General features: G+C 27.4%; 1 protein-coding gene across 5 annotated transcripts in view; it reads right to left on the bottom strand.

Moving 5' to 3' along the window:
* The window catches only part of LOC122503397, a 32,686-nt gene extending 26,870 nt beyond the window's left edge, over positions 1-5,816 (bottom strand). For 4 of the 5 annotated variants that reach the window (XM_043613911.1, XM_043613912.1, XM_043613914.1 and 1 more), the window contains exons 1-2: positions 5,675-5,816; positions 5,434-5,536 (exon numbers count right to left, since the gene is read on the bottom strand). In XM_043613911.1, the coding sequence (XP_043469846.1) occupies positions 5,434-5,517 (84 nt within the window). In that variant the 5' untranslated portion in view covers positions 5,518-5,536; positions 5,675-5,816. Of the gene's footprint in view, positions 1-5,433; positions 5,537-5,674 lie in introns of those variants that run through there. The other variant, XM_043613913.1, reaches the window with a different exon arrangement.
* Positions 5,817-22,742: the final 16,926 nt, after the last annotated feature.

The following is a 22,742-nucleotide window of genomic DNA, read 5'->3' as shown; positions in this document are numbered from 1 at the left end:
AGCATTCAAAATTTACACGGAAAAAAATTAATCTCTAAATTAGAGATTTAATATGAGATTTAGGCATAAACTATCACTGGAATCGGATGTGTGATTTGAACAGATCTCTAAAACTGAAATTTAGAGTTATATCTAATCCGCATATATTATCAGTGTGAAGAATCCGTATTTTTATGCCTGAAAATGATATTAGAAATCTCAAATTTTATGATTTATCACAATTTAGAGTGAGAATTATTCAAAGAATGTATATTTTTCTTTTAGTATGAACTTATAAACAAATCCATTGACAATCATAAAAAATTGGACATTTTTTGAAGATAATATGAATTTTTTATTATTTCATTTCTTTATTTGAATCAAATTATCTCAACATCACACAATATAAACATTCTTTTTCTATTTCTTAATAAAAAAACATGGTTTGGTACAACTTTCAATATAGGTTAGGTTTTCAAGTGTCAAATGAAAGTTTAACCTGAAAATACTAATAAATAAAAATATGTCCCACACGTGATAACGCGAAAAACATTCGTAAAATATGGAAAGTGAAAACGGTGAAAACTGGGAATGAAACTGCATTTAAAATATAAAATTAATACTTAAATAATTAAAATGGTTTAAATATTCTTTGACAATGATGAACTTAAAACGCAATGTAATTCACATCAGATAAGTTGTGAAATTAACAAATCTCTAAATCAGAGATGTGAATTTAATTGTGACTATAATGTCTATTTTAGACATACTTACATTCCATTGGATTTCAAATTAATATTATTTCAAGTTTAGATATTAATTTTTTTCCGTGTACGAAAATGAATTAGGACATTGGAAGGTATTTAAAAAAATGATTTAAGATATGCTGCATTTTCTTATGCCAATAAATTAAATGATGGGTTTTTTTATATAACGAAAAATTGGATATAATTTCAATAGAAATCATTTTCCAGAAACAAACAATTTTAAAAACAGTATTATGATAAACATTTCTGAATAAAATTTTGACCCAGCATACAAAAGTATGTATTTATAATGTAAAATAAATTAAGAACTTTTTTAAACAAAATATGGAGAAAATATCACTTTCTCACAAGTTCAGAAAATTTCTCGAGTTTAGTATATAAGGAAGTTGAGAACTGTATCTCCCAATGTACAGCGTGCGTGCGTGCGTTATTGCGTTTATTTGTATTTAAGTTAAGTTTATATGTATGCGTTTATAGGTTTTAACATAGATCTCCGAAATTGTATATAGTTTGTGTTTGTATAGTATGATGTATAGTATGATGCTTGCGTTAGCTCATTGGTGTGTGTGCGAAATACTTTCGAAACGATAATTCTATCCTCCTCCTTCCTACGTCTTTTTATTTCCTGTCCTTTTCGACTCACTCATAATTTTTAGTATTGACTATATTAAAGATTGAAATATGTATTTTATTCTAAAATTTAAAAGAACTATTTCAATTTCTCTTATTCTTTCGATACTTTCACGGACTGCGATTTTAATATAGTCATTTTTAAAAATTATAATTCTTTTATTAAATTGTATTACAATTTTATTAATTTTTGTAAAATATATCAAGGGCTGCCTACTAATATGCACAATATTAATTTTTAATATAAAACACGATTTCCCTAAATTGAAAAAGAATATATTAAATTCTATTGCCAATTTTAACAAATATTAATACAAAATCTCTCTCCGTGTAATAATTACGAAATAAGAGTAGATTCCGAAAGGGTGTTTACTTTTATTCACCTGCATTCGTGCAGCTTAGAAATAATTTTTTATTCTTTTGAAGCTTTTAGAATTCAAAAATATATTTTTAGTTTTTCAAAAGAATTTTTTATCTTTCAGGAGTAGTTAATTGACTTTGGAGTTGTTTTCAAAAGGTTGATTATTATATTCATCAATGCTTGTTACACTAAAAATATTTTTATATAATTTGGAAACCTATACTGCCGTACTGACGAAGAAAGTCACTATCTACATCTTAAGTCGAACGGAGATATTTAATGAAACGCATTTGCATTAGTACCTTTTATTGTATTCCTTTTTTTGGAAAAAACTCATCGTTCTTGGGTGAAACGGACTCGCTCTATCAATTGGTACAATAAAAAATTATAAATTTTAATTGTTTATATGAAAAATTGTAGATAGTACCATTTTGCATGTGCGAAATCGTCGGAAAAACTGGCCTATGTACATAGGCCCAAATTTCAATAAACGTGTATATCAATTAAGGAAGATTTCGACTATATCAGCAATTAGTGACATCTATTAGAAGTCAATTGAACTCTTTGGTTTAGAGTCAGGTGTTATTCTTAAGATAATTATTCTGATATGGTTGTCGGTAAATAATTATATTTTTTGAATTTAATTTTTGATCTGAAAAAATAAGCTGCGTGAACGACTGCACTGTGCATCTGTGAGGACTCGAACCCCAGTTAATAGCTGCCTTTCGCGGGACTAACGCCTACCAATGCACCATGCCAACACAGCCTGGACGGAAGAGTTCAATTGACTTCTAATAGATGTCACTAATTGCTGATATAGTCGAAATCTTCCTTAATTAAAATTCTTCATCAGCAAATAATTTCCTACATTAACTATACAGCTCTTCGACTAGTGTATGGGCTTGATCTGAGATTATAAGAAACGTGAACGTCCAGGCTGTGTTGGCATGGTGCATTGGTAGGCGTTAGTCCCGCGAAAGGCAGCTATTAACTGGGGTTCGAGTCCTCACAGATGCACAGTGCAGTCGTTCACGCAGCTTATTTTTTCAGATCAAAAATTAAATTCAAAAATATAATTATTTACCGACAACCATATCGGAATAATTATCTTAAGAATAACACCTGACTCTAAACCAAAGAGTTCAATTGACTTCTAATAGATGTCACTAATTGCTGATATAGTCGAAATCTTCCTTAATTAAAATTCTTCATCAGCAAATAATTTCCTACATTAAACGTGTATATCTATATATTTCAGTACAGACCGTTCTTCTCAAGTCTCTTTACTGACGTACTATGTACATAGTGCCTTTTTAATCAGTTTTTCTCGGCCGCTGAGGCTCGAAATACTGAAATTTCTGTAGATAGAACTGCTGTTTTGTAGATAGTGACTTTCTTCGTCAGTACGGCAGTATAGAAGTAGTAAAAATTTTTTTTAATTATTTACAAGAAATGCACGTATTTGCAAATAGTTATAGGATAAGGGTGGATTGCAACTTGCAAGAGGGTGAGTATCATCATTATCCGTATTTGTGTAAGATTACTTTTTTATAATTTTTGAATAACTTTATATTTTTATTAATTTAGAAAAAATGTGACATTAAAGCATGATTATTTGACAATAAGGATAGTATTCTAGGGATTGTTGATCATCGTTTTTCATTCTCAAACCATCAGCTAATATTAAAAAATACTTACAAAACATGCAGAATCTGTAAAATATTTACTAATTCATTTACATTAAGTATTACCCCCTTAAGATTCTTTAAACCGATTTAAAAAACACAAGGTGAAGAAATACTAAAAAAATCGAAAGTTCGAAACACCAATGTTATTTACATAAGAATAATCTAGGCGTTTACGAAAGAGAGGAAATAAAAAATAAATAAATTTCCTTAGCGAAATTTTGCAAACTTTGGTCATAGATTTGAAACAAAGGGGGCTCAAAACTTTCTTCAACGTGGTAAATAAGAGCCACCTTATAGTATTGATAATCGACTGATTTTTTAATTTTTGTATGCAAAAAGTATTATTTATACAATTTTCAAAAATATTATTTATTGGCAGTGAAACTTGCTATTATTGCTACAATATATATAGACCTTTTCAATTCTATTCATTCCTATTGCGCATGCGTTACATGAAATTGAACTTCCGTTTAAAGTATCGGCCCTGTTTACAGCTGTTGCATTATTCAGATATGGAAAAAATTACAAAAAGTGTTTTAAATTATTATATAATGCATAAAAATTGAATACAATGATTTAACCCATTAACGCCCAACTCGTGAAAATTCTTTGGTCATTTTCAAGCTACGTAATTATAAATAAAACGGTTGACAATTTATACCAGAGGTACATTTTCTAAAGGTTTTGGATGTGCTCTTTCCTATTCCGGTGTCAAAAATGAATTTCGTTCAAACCAAAATTAAATATGACGGTTATAATGTCAAAAAACACCAAAAAAAAATTCATTTTTTCAAGTTTGACATTTTTTTTCACCTCGAAAAAATGTAAGAATAAAATTCTATTTTCAACCATCCGTGCATAAAAATTATACACTTTCGAGAAAAGTAAAGTAGAATTTAAAATTTCAAGATGGCAGGCCAATATGGCGTCAAATCTAAAGTAAAATTTAAAAATTTTGGGTGATATTCTTTATATTGCCGAAAAGTCAATGAATTCGCCTGAATTTTATTACTCGGGCTGATTACGAATATGAACTTTATTTTCAAAAATTCAAAATGGTGGATCCAATATGGCAGACGAGTTTTACAAAAATTCATCGAATTCACTTGAAACTTGTTACTCGCGAGGTTTTTGGGGTTGCTGATTACGAATATGATGATAGTTAAAAAAAATTTAATTTCGAATCTCTTGGCGGACAGCAAAATTGAAAAACTTTTCTAATTGGTGCCCATAGTTCAATATTGAAGTGCATGTGTAAGATCCCGTTGCTTATACTTTGAATACAATATTATACTTAGTAGACCGTTAACTTTGTTAAACAACACCGGACACCAATTAGAAAAGTTTTTCAATTTTGATGTCCGCCAAGAGATTCGAAATTAAATTTTTTTTAAACTATCATCATATTCGTAATCAGCGACCCCAAAAACCCCCGAGTGACAAGTTTCAAGTGAATTCGATGAATTTTTGTAAAACTCTACCGCCATATTGAATCCGCCATTTTGCGTTTTTGAAAATGAAGTTGATATTCGTAATCATCGACCCTAAAAACCCCTGAGTAACAAGTTTCAAGTGAATTTGATTAGTTTAAAAAATAAGTCCGCCATATTGAATCCGCCATTTTGAATTGTTAAAAATGAATATCATTTTTGTAATCAGCAACTCCAAAAACCTCCCGAGTTACAAGTTTCAAGTGAATTCGATGAATTTTTGTAAAACTCGTCCGTCATATTTAATTTTGGTTTGGACGAAATTTATTTTTCACACCGGAATCAAAAACAGCACATCCAAAACCTTTAGAAAATGTACCTCTGGTATAAATTGTCAACCGTTTTATTTATAATTACGTAGCTTGAAAATGACTAAAGAATTTTCACGAGTTGGGCGTTAATGGGTTAAAAAGATTTTTTGTCATGGCTGCGACTTTCGAATTAAAATGAAAAGGTCTATAAAGATGCTACGTTTTATGGTAAATAAAAGTTAATTTTTATATTTGATAGACACTTACATTTTTTTTTGTGAAAGGCCACAAGCCGTTTACTATGCTGATCGTAAATATTGATAAAAGCAAAAAGTGTTTGAAAGAAACCATTTTGGAAACAATTGAAGAGCTGAAAATGATAAAATATTTTCAGTTTGATGATTAATTTATTCTAATATGAATACTATACAGTTTATTTGTCCCTTAATTTTAAAACTATTTCTTTAAAAAAATTTGAAAATTTAAGAAATAAATACAGATAATGTACCTGTTATGACTTCAACTCTCGAGCAAAACTCGAAGATAACTGTTTGCAATCGTCTTCAATAGAGATATTAAATAAATAAAATTTTTCTAATAAAAAAAACAATAAACTTTGGACGACAATAACTATAAAATATTCAGATAGGAATTGTAAATGTTTTCTGTAAAAAGTTCAAATGTTTTGCTGCTTTAAAATTTTGTTAAGAAAATATATTTTAAAATATTTTTATAATTTTTATAAATAAGTTTGAACCAACGAGCATTTATTTTATACTTATAGATTTTTTATAACTTTCACATAATAAAAAAAAATTTCAATCCATTATTTGAGATATTTTTTTTAAATTTTCTGTGGGAAAAAATATAATTTTTTAATTCAATTATCTACCTTAATTTATCAATAAGATATCGTGTATAAGAATATTCTATTCTTAGATAAGAAAATCTATAACATTGAGGCTAGTCATTTTTAATTGGTAACATTTTAATCAATCTCTTAAGTTTAATGACACATATAAATCTTGATTTTTATGCTCGTTAAATGATTTCAAAGAAAGACACCGCGCATGTTGAATATATTTAAAACCATCAAGCTCCTAATTATAAATGACGGCTTAATCGCTATCGTTGTTGATTATTAAACAGTTTATTAAATCAAGTAGTAGAATAACGGAAGTGGGAGGATAAAAACATAGTTTTCTAAGGATATCAAATTGAGACAAAAACGTATCAAAATTGTAGTGATTCAACATTTTGATGCTTTAATGGTCTTAATTTTAAAATATTAGAAAAACTGTGCGTTTTAAGATATAAAAAAGTAATATTTATCTAACTTACTTAACCCATCAAAAGGGCCTAATTGCGCTGTACAACTATCTACCTGAATTACTTAACCCTTCAACGCCCAAATGTACTAGATTTTGGCATGAAGTTCAAAGACTTATTATTTCGATACTTAAAAATCAATAGAAAAATTCATCAATCATAATTTCTTAGGTTTTTATATGCGTTTTATCGAATAGCGTTATTAAACAAATCAAGAATTTATAAACAAAAAAGTTATTAATGTTTTTTATAAAAAAAAGTCCGATTTTTTCAAATTTTTGTTTAATTTTCAACTTTTTCTACTACGAAATGGCAGAAAAGTAATTCCAAATGTTCCCAATAACGTGACAAAAATATATAAGCTACAAGATAGGACTATAGAGAAAATTAAAAATGCAATTTTCATAATTCAAGATGGCGGATTTAATATGGACGGCAAACTTTCAAAAACTCATTGGATTCGTTTGAAACTTGTTACTCGGAGGTTTTTGGGGTTGCTGATTATGAATCTGAAATCCAATTTTCAAAATTCAAAATTTCGGGTCCAATATGGTGGACAATTTTTCTAAAAGCTCATTAAATTTGTTTAAATCTTGTTACTTGGGGTTTTTTGAGATCGCTGATTACAAATCTAATGTCCAATTTTCACAATTCAAAATGGCGGATCCAATATGGCCGACGAATTTTCAAATAAAAATCATAAAAACTCATCGGTCCGTTGAAATTCGTTAATCACGTTCTTTAGCCATTAAAATGTTTAAAATATTTTTAATGTCGTCCAACTTTCACCACGTGGAGGTAAACTTTTTTTTAATTTTTCTGTATTTTTAAAATTTTTAATATTAAAATATAAAACATTGAAAATTTAACTAATTTTATTATATATCTAACATAATAATTGAGCTAAATTATTGCTTCAGGGCTCATTTAATTTTAATAGGTTTGAATAGAGAATAGAATTTAAGTTAATATATTTTAGAGAATAAATTTAATGATAAATAAGGGGTACATGGACAATCTTGACCCCTGTACTGTAAATAAAATTATATAAGAAAGAGGAAACTTCCTCTTAAACGAAAAGAGCCTTCTCGAAATAAATCCTGTGAATTATTTCGTTCACACGTGAGAATAATTCTCTTTCGTTGTAAATTGTCTCTATGAAGTTAACTTGAGATGTTAGAAGGCGAAGAGGGAAAATTTAGTCACATGTACAGAGACAGATTGTTGGAGAAATAAGGAATTCATTGCACCTATACATGTACATTCGTGAACAATTAACCGATGCAATTAAGACATCTAAATTAATTCGTTATGAATGAGCCGTGGATTGCGATCTGAATAGTATGGCGGATAATTGCTCGAGTTCTCACAAGTCGAGCATCAGACCTCACACTTACGCTGTTTTAATAAGAGGCCGTGTTATACACCTGCACACGCTTCTTTAACACATACGGATATACGCGAATATATAATGCCTTCGAGGTAATGGCAACAATTACTTTATTTAACCATCTCGGTTCTCAACTCGCTAGCGTCCGTCCCCCCCTCTCTCTCTCTCTCTCAACAAATTTCATTTCCTAGCGTGTGTGTCATAATCTCTCGATCTTGCACCGCTTTTAAGAAATCTTCACTTTCTTTTTCTTCGTAAGACTCTAGGCGCAACAGTTTTACAATCTCCGATTGACGCTTTCCGCGTTCTATATAAATTGCACACTTCAGTTCTAATTACTCTGTTATGAAAAAAATTTTTTGATTAGTACTAAACATTCAATTTGATCATTCTTTTCTATTCCACTGGGGAAAAATTTAATTTAAATTTAATTTAAAAGATTTTATTTAAATTACATAAAGCGCGAGAAATTAATGACTAAAATTTTAATGGACAAAGTTATCTAGAATTCTTAATTAACATATGCGTAAAAAGGAAAAGTAGATACGCGGTGTTAGAGTTTTTGATTAATAACGTCAGCGAACATTGGTCACGCTACTAATAAAGAAGCGTTCACACATATTAAAGTTCCTGCCTCTGCACGTTTGCGATCACAAATTTTAAGTTCTTCCTCTCTCTCTCTTTATTTCTCTCATCAATATAACGAGGGAATGGCGTGTCTCGGCTCTTGATTGAACTGAACAGCAACAATCCAATCGCTCTCAATCATTTGAATTTCATCTTCAGTACCAGACAAGCCATTAACAACCGTTTCACATACCTGCGAAAACTTTGTTTTGTATCTTCTTTAATATTTTTAAATTATTTCAATTAGACAAATGCATCTTTTCCATACGCACCAATCCCTACAGTTCAAATTCTCAAACGATTTAGGATTCATTATATTATATGTATAATTATTTTTTAAAATTTATACTTATTGTATAATTTATTTGTTACAGATATTGATAAACACCGACGAGTCGATCTAATAAATTCGGCGTTTCGAAATTCGAACAGCTTTGTTCATATTCGTAATTATAAACCCAAAAAAAACTCCGAGTAACATATTTCAGGCCAATTTGATCAATTTTTCATAAATTCGTCCGTCATATTGGGTCCACAATATTGAATTTTAAAAAACTGATTTCAGATTCGTAATCAGCGACTCAAAACATCCCTTGATACCAAGTTTTATAAAAATCCATTAAATTAAAAAATTTCAGTCCGTCATATTGGATCTGCCATTTTGAATTTTGAAAAACTACCCACACAGAACATGATATTTCCTAAATATTTCCTGAATATTTCACTGAAAGATTGAAATATTTCAGTGCAAGGTTCTTGAAATATTGCTGCAAATTGAAAATGTCCGTCTATGTGAAATATTGACGCGAAAGTTTAGAAAATATTTCATTGAAATATTTTGGAAATTTTCATCTTAAATTATGCGCACTGGTCGAACTCAGTTTCTATGGCATGTAGAGCTGCGCAGTAGTTTTTAGCTTTCTAGAATCCTATGGGTTTTAAAATATTTCACAAAATTCCTATTGGTTTCAGGTGTTTAACAAATTTTTTAATTTTGTGAAATATTTTCAGAATATTGCAGAATCGTCATGTGTAATATTGCAGGAATATTTCAATGAAATATTTTCTAAACTTTCGCGTCAATATTTCACAAAGGCGGACATTTTCAATTTGCAGCAATATTTCAAGAACCTTGCACTGAAATATTCAGGAAATATTTAGGAAATATCATGTGCTGTGTGGGTAAGTTCAGATTCGTAATCAGCGAATCATCTATCATAGTGTTATGAAAAACATTTATAATCCTATGGGAATTCAGTTTATAAAAATTGAAATTGGTATAGGACTAATATGACGGAAATCGGAATTAAAAATTTAATTTCTTTTAATAAAATATTGTATCTAGAGGTTTCTTGGGGTCGCTAATTACAAATCTGAAGTCAGTTTTAGAAACTCAAAATGTCGAATCCACTCAGATAGCACGTAATCTTGCAGCAATATTGCCGTGAAAGATTTGTAATATAAATTATTTAATGATCAATTTTTATTTAATATAACGTAATTATAACAACAATATTATCATAACTGATAATGTTAATAGTTAACGTCTGCAACGATGTTAACAATTTTTTATTATTGTACAAAGTTCATGTCAGAATATCGAATTTGAAAATGGCGGTTCCAATATAATCAAAGAATTTTTTTTAAATTAAGCGGATTTACTCAAAATAATTTTTATCTAATTGAATGTTTATAATGTCGAAGTAGTTTTGGGAAAATTGCTTTATCCATTTATAGAATCGGGTTTCATAATCCCAGGTAGAAATTGACGACCGGGATGGTACCGGCCCGGTACAAACGGCGGATTATAAGTGCCGGGGCGGTACCGTCATAAGACCGTAATTTTTACCGTCTCGGTACCGGCAAATTGCCGGATGATAACTGCGGCAGGTATCCGGCATACGTACCCGGTTATTGTTGGAAGGCATTTAGTGCCGGTTTATTACCGGCTGCACAACCGGCTAGGTACTGGTCCAGTACCGGCATAAATCTGTTCATTCCACCGGCGCAGTACCGGTAAATTGCCGGATGATAACTTCGGTAGGTATCCGGCAACCGTACCGGGCCGGCACTAAAAAACAACCGGTGTGGTACCGGGCCGGTTAAAAAAATTACATGTCAGTCTGATTAATTGTTTAATTATTATCAATGTTATTATTAATTTTAAATTGGAAACAGTAAATATATTAAATGCTGAAACAGAGAAACATAAACAATTATAGAAAAATCTGAAGACTCGAGGAATTGAACTCAGGAACCTGAGGCTGCAAATTCGACACCACATCCGCTAACCTAAACCTGCATATGGAAAGTAAATGCAAAGTGAGCTTATAAAGTCCAACCGACATTCCACCTTGCAGCAGTACCGGGCCGGCACTAATATTCAACCGGTGCGGTACCGGGCCAGTATTTGTATTTTTTAATTTATTTTAATTCAATTTAAATTATTAAAAATACATAAATAAAAATAGTAATTAATAATAATAAAACTGCCCTATTCACCGGCTAAATACCGGGCCGGCACGAATAAGCAACCTACTCGGTATTAATATAATTGCCGGCATAACTAACTAATTAATTTATTATTAATAATTAAATTAATAAATTAATAATTAAATTAATAAATTAATAATTAAATTAATAAATTAATAATTAAATTAATAAATTAATAATTAAATTAATAAATTAATAATTAAATTAATAAATTAATAATTAAATTAATAAATTAATAATTAAATTAATAAATTAATTATTAAATTAATTTTCAAATCTTTTTTCTCTTCTTTAATTCTTTTTCTGCTAGTTTAACATTAGCAAACAACCGGGACGACACTGGGCCAGTAATAATATTTTTGTCGGCAAAACTTCTGTGCCAGTAGAAAGTATTAAGTAAATTTTTGTGCTGGGCCGGTAAAAATATTATCACTGGAAAATCTCCTTCGGCAGTATAAAGCAGAGTGAAATGACAGTACCGGGCCGGTGCTGGGCCAGATATTTTTAATCAACCGGCCCGGTACACACTACCAGTACCGGTACAAATCCACATTTACCACCGGGCCGGTATTTATTTCATATCCGGCCCGGTACCTTTTTGCCGGCACCGGCATAAGTCCGACTTTACAACCGGTTCGGTACCATGCCGGTCGTTAGTGCTGGCTCACCTCCAACTTTTCTGCCTGGGATACCCAATGTGCGTCCTAAGGATATCCGATATTGTTGAAGACATCCTGGAAATGTGGATCAAATAAAAAATTGGTCTAAATTTTTGGTATCAATTTGATACTTTCTAGAAAACTGTGTTTACAAGAAATCTATGGATCCTCTAACAACAACCACAAATTTCTTGCAAATATATTTCAGATTCTAATAATTGATCAACCTGAATCAGTCGACTTATATCAACATTCGACACCATTTTGAATACCCATGTCGAAAGATAACTTTTTAAAAATGATCAACTTTTTTCTGAAACTTGGAATATAAGAGTTTTTGGGGTGCTGAAGCCGGGAAGATAGTTATGTAGCGGAACACACGCATAAGGTGTTGAATATTTTATTTAAACAATTGTTGCAAATAACTACAATTAATGTTAAATTAAAGAAAGTTAAATTTAGAGGGTAAATAACAAGTGTTTTAAAATTTTGAAATGTGAATGTAAAAAAGAAAAAAAACTTTTCGCCAATTAGAAAAATACTAAATCCGTTAATTAAAAATTGTTTGTGTTTCTAATTTGAATTTCGTGCAAGATGCAGAAAAAGAGCATTGCACACACATATATATATATTTATATTCGAGGAGGGAGAGAAAGGCCAGTGGGTCGTAAATTAATTTTGCAAGGAGCGTGAGTACAAGAGTAAAAGAAGGAGACGTGTGTCGGTAGGACAGGTGGGGTGGCAACGAATCGCGAGACCCAAAATGGCGGAGATTACGCGAAATTATGTAAATGCAAGGCATTGTAAAGTGGCTTGAGGCCGTTTTTCGTTTTATTAGAGCGGCCGCTCTATTCTCGCTCGTATAACCGAAACAAAAGCTTAGCTAACGTTGAAACAAAGGATTGGGCGAGTGGAGATCCTCTCTCGTGCACACATGCAACGAATTTAACTGCTTCCCCTTTTTATTTCTCCTTTCTTTTATTCCCGCGCTTTCTATCTTTTTTCTCTTCGCCATTCTCTCTTCTTTCCATAACATCCAAACGCAAAAAACTACATTTTTTCTGTCCGTAGGCGAAAATACATTACAAGACAAAACGAACTCTACTTTTATTTTGTACAAATGAAGTCCTTTAAATGTTATCCATTTCTCCCTTTTTTTTGCAAAACTTATCCTATTTAATGTGGAAATTTACTTACCAACCGCTAGGAAAGATTCCCCCAAATCTTAAAAACCAAAACTTAAGATTTAATTCCATAATAATAATTTATATATGGGTGATTCTCCTGAAAGGGACCCTTTTTTGGTTGAATTTCCAAAAAATCAAATTATTCTTTTTTTGTTACTTTTTTTTCATAATTAAATTTAGAAAATATTTAAAGATAAAAATATAAGCTGCGCAAAATTAATTTTCAGAAATAAGACCTCCAAGAACATTTTATTATCATGTGTTCTAGAGGTTAAGTATAATTAATTATAACTTTTAAATTAATTATTTTGTAAAAAAAACTCGGTAGGAATATTTTTTTTTAAATAATAAATTGTTATGTTTCAATTTATTGCACTTTTTGCTTTTATATTTTATTTTTATTAAATTAATAATTTAATTTTAGGGTTAAATATTTCAAAACAATGATTAAAAATCAAAAACAAAAGAAAACGCATATCAAATATATAAAAGAAGGCTTCGGAGATGAATTCATAATTTAATGAAAAAATTCTCATTTTTTTTAATTTTAAAAATATTACAATTTTTTTAACAATATTTTTAGTTTTTAACATCAAATATTTTCACATAGATTACATATTATGTTTAAAACGTTAAAAAATATGATGTTGTTATATAGAAAACGAGGCTTCGGAGATGAATTTAATTTTTACTCTCATTGATAATACTATTTTAATTAATAATTTCAATAACTTTTTTTATCTTATTTTAAACAAATGTAAGTAAAAAATAATCGTTATGTTCTGAACTTTAATTTGATAGGGGAATGTAGTCAAGGTTGGCCTACTGTCTAGGTAGGCCACTCGCGTTTTTTTGTCAAGTTCACTAGCGCCACCTACGCGCATTTTTGTCGAAGCTTGTCTTAGTGAAACCTAACTTTTTGTTCAATTACATTTTCGGAAAATCGAAAATTGTGTTTTCTGTGACGTCGGTACAAAAAAAGCTCAAAAAAAGTTTTGTGCATAATGTGAAAAACCATTAATAAACGATAAAAAACAAATTGAATCGTCAAGGCAAGTATGCAGAAAATTTGTGGGACTCATGGTTGAAAGGAAAACAAAGTAAAAAATCGAATCCCGAAACGTATTTCTTTATGGTTACAACAATTCGGTAATGTTACTTACTGTCAAGGTCGGCCACTATGTGTTTAAAATGCGCAAAGTTGAGGACGAGCTACTTCATTTGAAAAAACTGCAATTCTGTATAACTCATAATATAATTGATCATCTTATTAATATTTTTATTTAATTTTATTAATATTTTAGTGCAAAACTTTTTTTTATTTATATTTATTTTTTATATTGTTTATTGTTATTATTTTGTTATTTCATTAAGTTACAAACTGTAAACAATAAAGAATCAATTTTCCGTAACTCCAAACATGTTATTTTATTTTTTAACGATTAATGCCCTTTGAATTTTAAACATGGCCGACCTTGACTGTAATGGCCAACCTGGACTACAAATTTTTTTTTTTTTAAATCTTTATAACTTTTTCATTTTTAAACCTGTCAATTTACTTTGTACAGAAAAAATGTTCCTATTAAACAGGACTTTCCAACCATATACTTCAATTGTCCAAATTCATTTTTAAAAAAAAGTTATAAACAAAAGTCAAAAAGGTGGCCGACCTAGACTATGTTCCCCTATATATCATAAATATGTTGAAATTATTTATATACGTTAAAATATATTTATAAAATATACATTCTGTTTAACCAAAATTCGATGACAAAATTAAATATGTTTTTTAAATAGGAAGAACTTTAAATATAAGCAATAGAAGATTATATAAAGATAGATAAATCTTCGTAGATTATAAATAAATTTTTTTTTTAATTTAAACTTGATAAAATATTAATGAAAAATTAATTTAAATAATGAACCTCATGTTGGAGACACGTGAAGTGGTCCCTTTCAGGAGAATCACCCATATAATGTTTAGTAATTATTATTATTCACTATATTAACCTTCGTATTCTTTCATTCATTTTGTCCGCAGTTTGAAGTTAGTTTCTGTGTATGCTTTTGTTTTTTTTTTCTTTAAAAAATATTGTTTGACAAATCGAAAATATGCATGGGTGTTTTTTCATGATTAATAATAAAATAATATTAGAAATTAGAAAATTTAAAAAAAATTATGATTAATAAATGAAAAATATACCCATTTTGTTTATTATATAATTTTTTCTATAACAAATTTCGTTTGACAGATCAAAATTATATGCAAACTTTTCTCCTTTTTATTTATAGAAAATAAAAAATCCATTTTATGCATAATTTTTATTTCTCAATAGCAATATTGTTCACAAACTCATTTTTATATTTTGGAAAAAAACATTACATACTCCCGTTTCTTAATATTTTTGTAGAAAATTTTCATAAGGAAATATAATAATTTACATCATTTCTATTTTTTAATTTCAATTGTTTTAATAAAATTCAAAGTTTTTCAAAAATTAACGAAAAAAATGTTTATAAATTCTATTTGTCAATTACAAATTTTAATTGAAAATGAACCTGAAAATTTTTGTATTTTTAGAAAATACAGGAAAAAATTAATGTTCTATAAATTTATTTACGAATATCTTTAATTGTAAAATTATTTGAATACAATCATTTCTTTTTTAAATATTATAAATATTTAATTATTATTATTTTTCTATAGGAATTAAGATTTTCAGAAATTTCAAATTCAAATCTTTTGGAAATTAAACAACACTAAAAATATTTTTATAAAACATGAAGATATCTATTTCTTCATTTTTTATAATAATTAAAGATGATCGAGAGATAGAATAATTATTTTATATTATAATATAATATTTTTACTGTATAACTTCTTAAAAAATTATTTACATATTCAATTATTATCTAAAACGTTTGAATATGTAAATAATTGAATGTTTTTTTAAATTTAATTCTTATAAAGAATTTTATTACCAAATTTTTAAATAATTGAATTCTTTTGACGAATTTCAATAAAATTTTTTAGAATATAGTTACATTTTTCAAGAAATTAAAAATAATTGAAATTCTGCGATGAGTTTTATTATTTATGAAAATAATTGAATTATTCCGAAGAACTTTATAAAAAAGTTTTAAACAATTGATTTTTTTGAAAAAAATTATGGGTGATTCTCCAAAAAACCTCATTTTGCATGTAATCAAGATTTTCTAAATAATTATAATCATTTGGGAAAATACCAAGTCATATTTCCCTATTTTATCACTTTTTCTAAATGTTCTGCAAGAAAAAGTTGTAAAATTTTATTGTTTAATACATTTTTAAAATATTTTACCACCTCAAAATCGATTTTCTAACCTGTCATCTAAGTGCTTTTCATTTTTTCAATAGGTAAACAATTATTTAAAACATGAAAATTGGTACTTTATTAATTTTTTCTAAAAGTTATGATATTTAAGAATAATTTTCAAAAATATAAATAAAATATGTCGTGTAGTTTTTTTAAATATAGAAAATGAAATTTGTCATGTAGTACCGCGTCATTCCTCTCACTCGTTGAATATTATCCAATATTTTTGCTGTGGGTAGAGATATTGCTTAATTATTGTGATCAATATTTAAATTAACATCTCTAATATTAATTTCTTAAGTTACTTTTTAAAAAATGTCATTATTTTGCGTTAAAAAAATTAAAATTGAGACATAAGCAGAGATTCACAACCTAAAGCGTCATTCCTCTCACCGCTAATAAAAACAATATTAATATATATAAATTGATCGCAAATTTTTTTCACATAAAGTTATCCTTTATAAACATGATAGGGCATTCTAAGCTGGAGGAAAATTATTTGTCAATTAAATAAAATTAAAAAATGTTGAAATCGTCATTCCTCTCACCCGTCATTCCTCTCACTTTTTTGAATAAAAATTAAAAATTGATATGATTGTCGGTTGTTTACAAACTACCAGTGAAAAGTGAACCTAAAATATATGAAAAATAATTTTTGACAATTGTTTAAAGAGATTTTTGATAACTGTAAGTATTTCAAAATCTATAAAATTTATAGATAATATTAATAAATTATAATTTTTAAATAATTTTTTGTAAATAGAAAAATATATATAATAAAAAACGCCGGCGCCAAATTTTAACCTCTTAATTTTTTTGTAAATTTTAATTTAAAATATATACTTTAAAAGCTAAAAGTTAGCATGATCATGCTATAGAGGTGGTAGATTTTTGAAAGCTCAATATAATTGACTGCATTAATCCATAAATAATAATTTTTTTTCTTTTCTGTTTGTAACTCACAAAAAGGAGTATTTCGGGAGAATCACCCTTATCCAAATTTTATTTTAAATAATTGAATTCCAGTCAAATTTTCATTTTTTTTTTTTGGAAAATAATTTCATGTTTGTGCAGAATATTATCAAAATTTTTGTTTGATAAAATTAAATTATTTTGCAAAATTTTATTAAATTAGTAGAATATTGAAAATAATTGAATTCTTGTGATGAATACTATGATTTATCAAAACAATTGAATTTTGAAATAAAGTTTATTAAAATTCCTGGAAATAATTTAATTTTGTCGAAAATTTTTAAGTAGTATATGGGGCATTCCACGCCAAGTCGGACACCTTTTGACTTTTGCATCTCCGATTTTTTTCAAATATTTTTTTTCTTTTAGTGCTGGTTGAAAGGAACTTCCATGATTTTTTTCAAATTTTTTCATGAAGTAATTTAAGAGATCTGGGTTTTTGAAAAATCACCCCAGGCGCGAAAGACCAATGCTGACGATGGATTGAAGATTTATTGAGCCTTGAACGCCCAGCCTGGGTAACCCAGTGTTGAAGCAGTCTTTATACCACTGTCACTCAATGTTGATTCAGCATTGGACACCACTGTTCGTTCCATGCTCGATTCAAGACTCGGTCAATCTTTGTGAGTGAAGCTCGAACATCTGATCTTAATTCAAGCCTAAATCAATCTTGACAGTTTATTTATTGACGTGTGCACTTAAAAATATTAAATATAAATATTTATAAATTAATTAATATTAAAATATTTTTTATGATAATTTTGTATACTATTTAAAAATTATTATTAATTATTATTATTAAGATATCAATTGGTAAATAAATATTAATATTTATCTAGTGTATAATATTTATATTAATTATTAATTTATTAATAATAATAATAATAATAATAATAATAATAATAATAATAATAATAATAATAATAATAATAATAATAATAATAATAATAATAATAATAATAATAATAATTATTATTATTATTATTATTATTATTATTATTATTATTATAAAAAATATTAAATTAAAAATAAATATTAAATATTATTTTTTTTTATAATAATAATAATAATTATTATTATTATTATTAATTATATAAAATTTATATAAATAAAGTTAAATTATACATTATTATTTTTTTCTTGCAGTGTCAAATAATTGTTTTCAAAGTTCAAGAGTTTCGTTTGTCTGAAAAATTTTTAGTGTTAAAAAAATGTTCATTAGGGTGTAATAAATATTTATGCCTAGTAGTTTTACACTAGGATTAACTGTTTAGTAAATATGTATTATCAAAAAACTATTTTTTGTCAAACGCGTGCGATTAAACACAAATAACCTTGAGACTTTAGCATTGCCAACTTAAGAGTTTAACGTATGTGTTGAGTTGGTAATGCTGGAGTTTCAAGGTTATTTGTGTTTAGTCGCGCGCGTTTGACAAAAAATAGTTTTTTGATAATATTTACTAAATAGTAAAATTAGTAGTATTAGTAAAATAGTAGTCCTAGTGTAAAATTACTAAGCATATATATTTATCACTACCTAATGAACATTTTTTTTACTAATAATTTTTCAGATAAACGAAACTCTTAAACTTTGAAAATAATAATTTGACACTGTATACAAGAAAAACAATAATATATATAATTTAACTTATAAAATTATCATAAAAAATATTTTAATAATAAATAATTTATAAATATTGATATTTAATATTGTTCAGTGCACACGGTAATAAAGAAAGTGAATATTGTATCAAGATTGACCGAGTCTTGAATCGAGCATGGGACGAACATTGGTGTCCCATGCTGAACAAATATTGAGTGACGCGCCGTATATACAGAATATACGGCGCTGGCATTGAAATAGTAGATTAGGCGAGGTGCCTTCCAGCCTTCTGTGGCCGAGCGGTTTAAATGCGTGCGTTTAGGACTTCCGGGTATGCGTTAGGGGCGGGGTGCGTGAGTTCGATCCCACATGCGAGCGAATATTTTTCATTCTTTGTTTTAAGCGTTATATATAATAATAAAATTGTGTGTTGTGTTGTGAATAAAAAAATGTGAATATGTTTGTAAATAATATTAAAAAGTCTGCTGAAAAATCGAGAAAAAAATGTACCGATTAACAGAAAAATTGGTTTCTTTTACTAAAATTATTTTTTTAATATTACTATTTCAAATGAAATTTATTGTTAGTAATATATTATTTATATGAAAATAATATAATTATTATAATAATAACTTATTTCCAAACAAACGCATATAACATGAATAAAAATAATATCAATAATATTCATTACTATTATAATAATAATAATAATAATTATTATTATTATTAATATTATTATTAATATTATTATATACAATTCATATATATTCATATTATATTGAATAAGCGCGAGAGACGCGTAAATTTGGGAACAGTGGAAGCAGCCTTATTTCAGTCCTGCATTATAGGGTTCCGCAGCATTGATTGAACATTAAACGCCAATCTACAACAAAGACTGGAGCGTCAGTCTTAAATAAGTGTTACATTATAGCTAGAAGCAACCTTCGTTCCGCCGTCCCACCAAGGCTTGATCAATGTTGACCAAGCCTCAACGAAGGTTCCGTAAAGCCTGAATCCAGCGTCAGTTCTCGCCTGGGACGTTTTTTACATAAATTTTTTTTTAAATGCTTATAACTCGGACAAAAATTGATCAAATTGGACGTTCGATATATGAAAATTTTTGTTTTTACACGTAGTTTTTGATAAAAATATTAAAAAAAAATTTTTTTTTAATTTACCAAAAAAATTTTAAATTTTAAAAATAAAATTTAATTTTTAAGAATGTATGTATCGATCGATTTTTTTCAAAATTTTTTGTAAGAAACTGGTACTAAATTAAGAATTTTTAATCCTTGTCTGATTGTGGGCAAACGATGGGATCTATTTATTTTGAAATTTTTAATTTTTGTAAAACGGTAGGTAGCCAAATGCCTAACTTGCAATTTGATCAAATCACTTTTTTAAACAGTAAGAAGGTTAAGTTCGGAGAGACTCAGTCTGAAAACAGTTTTGGTTTGAAAAATTTGCGTGATTTGGTCAAATGTCAAGTTACGCATTTGGCTACCTACCGTTTTCACTGCGTATACAAAAATTAAAAATTACAAAATAAATAGATCCCATCGTTTGCCCACAATCAGACAAGGATTAAAAATTCTTAATTTAGTACCAGTTTCTTACAAAAAATTTTGAAAAAAATCGATCGATACATACATTCTTAAAAATTAAATTTTATTTTTAAAATTTAAAATTTTTTTGGTAAATTAAAAAAAAATTTTTTTTAATATTTTTATCAAAAACTACGTGTAAAAACAAAAATTTTCATATATCGAACGTCCAATTTGATCAATTTTTGTCCGAGTTATAAGCATTTAAAAAAAAAAATTATGTAAAAAACGTGATTTTTCAAAAACCCAGATCTCTTAAATTACTTCATGAAAAAATTTGAAAAAAATCATGGAAGTTCCTTTCAACCAGCACTAAAAGAAAAAAAATATTTGAAAAAAATCGGAGATGCAAAAGTCAAAAGGTGTCCGACTTGGCGTGGAATGCCCCATATATATTATATTATTTATTTATAAAGATAATAATAAGAATTCTGAGATTTCTTTATCAATTTTGAATATAATTGAATTTTGTGATCAGAATTTTATTACTTTTGAAAATAATAATTGAATTTCTGCAATTATTTATAACTTCTTTAAAATTAATTTTTTTAGTGGTTTTAACTAAAATTCTTCTATAAATCCATTATTTTTAACTATAAATTAAATATATATTGACAAATTTAACTAATTTTAGATTTTGAATTATTAAAATTTTTTTAAAATTGAAGTTCTTTAAAATTTTTAATTTAATTCATTCAAAATTGAAATTTTATATATTTTTAAATTAAAACCTTTTGAAGTTTATTTATTTATGAAAATAATTGTGAACGTAACTGTTTTAAAATCGAATTAATTTCGAAATATTTGAGTAAAATTATTCAAATTATTTAATAATTTATAAGTCATTATTTTATGACAGTTGTTCAAGATTTAAGTTATTTTAGAAGAAATTATTTTCATAATTTGAAAAAATTGAATGTTTTGTATTATAATTTGTAGTAATTCCTTAGTTTATGAGGCAAACAAAAAAGACACAAAAATTAAGAATTTTGTCATGAATTCTAAAAATTTATTTTTTTTCAATACTTTTAATAAAAATCCCTGACTTTTTCCTGAATTCGCTGTGTCAGAATATATGATATAGTTATAATAATATTAAAACTATATTACAATTTATATTTTATTTTTATGAAAATAAATTTGAATTAACAATTTTTACGCTCTATTATTTTTAAAATTGCTAATTTTATTTAAAAAAGCTAGTAAAAAGGAAGCAGCGCGCGAATTGTTCCTAGTTAATATTAATAAATTAATTTAATGAAAATTATTATTGTGGGTTGATAAAATAGTTTATTTTAAATAAATATAATTATTTGAATGAAAACTGTTTTTTTTATAAATTTCCATTTCATTGTTCTGTTTTTCAATTACGTGCGGTGTAAAAACTTTTGGAGCATGCAAAAGCCTGCTTTTGTGGGAGCTTTTAAAAGGTGACAAAATCCCCTCAATGAACGATTTCTCCTGAGGTGGTCTGCTTGAAGTTTACAATTAATTAATCGACTCCTAAGTCTCCCCCCTTGTAATTCACGCGTCAAGTCAAACTTAATTAATTACCGCTTGATGTCAAAGGAAGTGTGACGGTGACACCGACATTGAAGAAATTCCACTTGAATGTTAACTTTCGTCACTTCTAATACCAAATATACCATTTATCAATTAGTCCCATGAGTTTGAAAATTATTAATTTTGCGAGAATATAAAGGAAAATGACATACATTTTACTCGCATTTCTATTATAAAATCGTTTCGTTAAACTTCTTTCTCTTCTTCTTGCTCTGTTAAGACTTGTTTTGTGGTGAAATAATTTACTCCCTTTATTATTCAGAGAGGTGCCATTAATTATCGGTACTTTTTTACCCGATAACTTTTCTATTATCCCACGTTAAAAGGAATTTAAAAAGAGAATCTATATATATATATATATATACGATTTTACTTTTTTTCATTCATTAGATATGGATAGGGTATTTTTTATAGTTCTCGCTTTTGTTCACGAATCAATCAATTTGTTTGTTTCGGTTGAATAATTTTATTGTAATAACCAAAAAACTTTTTTTTTCTTTTTTTATTTATAGAAGAAAGACTTTTTTCTGATTGTTATTAATTCGATTAAAATTGGGTAGAAGGAAAGTTTTTTATTTTGAAATTACATTGGAAAAAGTTTATTGTGAACTATATAAAAATAATAAATACTGATAACAATTATTTACTTTTTCAAAAAATTCTTTATTTTTTGAGCAAAGAGAGGGCTTCAAACATATATATGTAGATCAGAAAGTATCAATAATTTGCTACGAATTAAAAAAATTCTACGAGAATTCAATTATTTAAATACGAAAATAAATAATTTATTGAA

Source organism: Leptopilina heterotoma, unplaced genomic scaffold, assembly GCF_015476425.1.
Source record: "Leptopilina heterotoma isolate Lh14 unplaced genomic scaffold, ASM1547642v1 Lhet_26, whole genome shotgun sequence".
NCBI lineage: Eukaryota > Metazoa > Arthropoda > Insecta > Hymenoptera > Figitidae > Leptopilina > Leptopilina heterotoma.
Note: the sequence above shows the minus strand (reverse complement) of the source record. Positions and strands in the feature narration are given on the sequence as shown.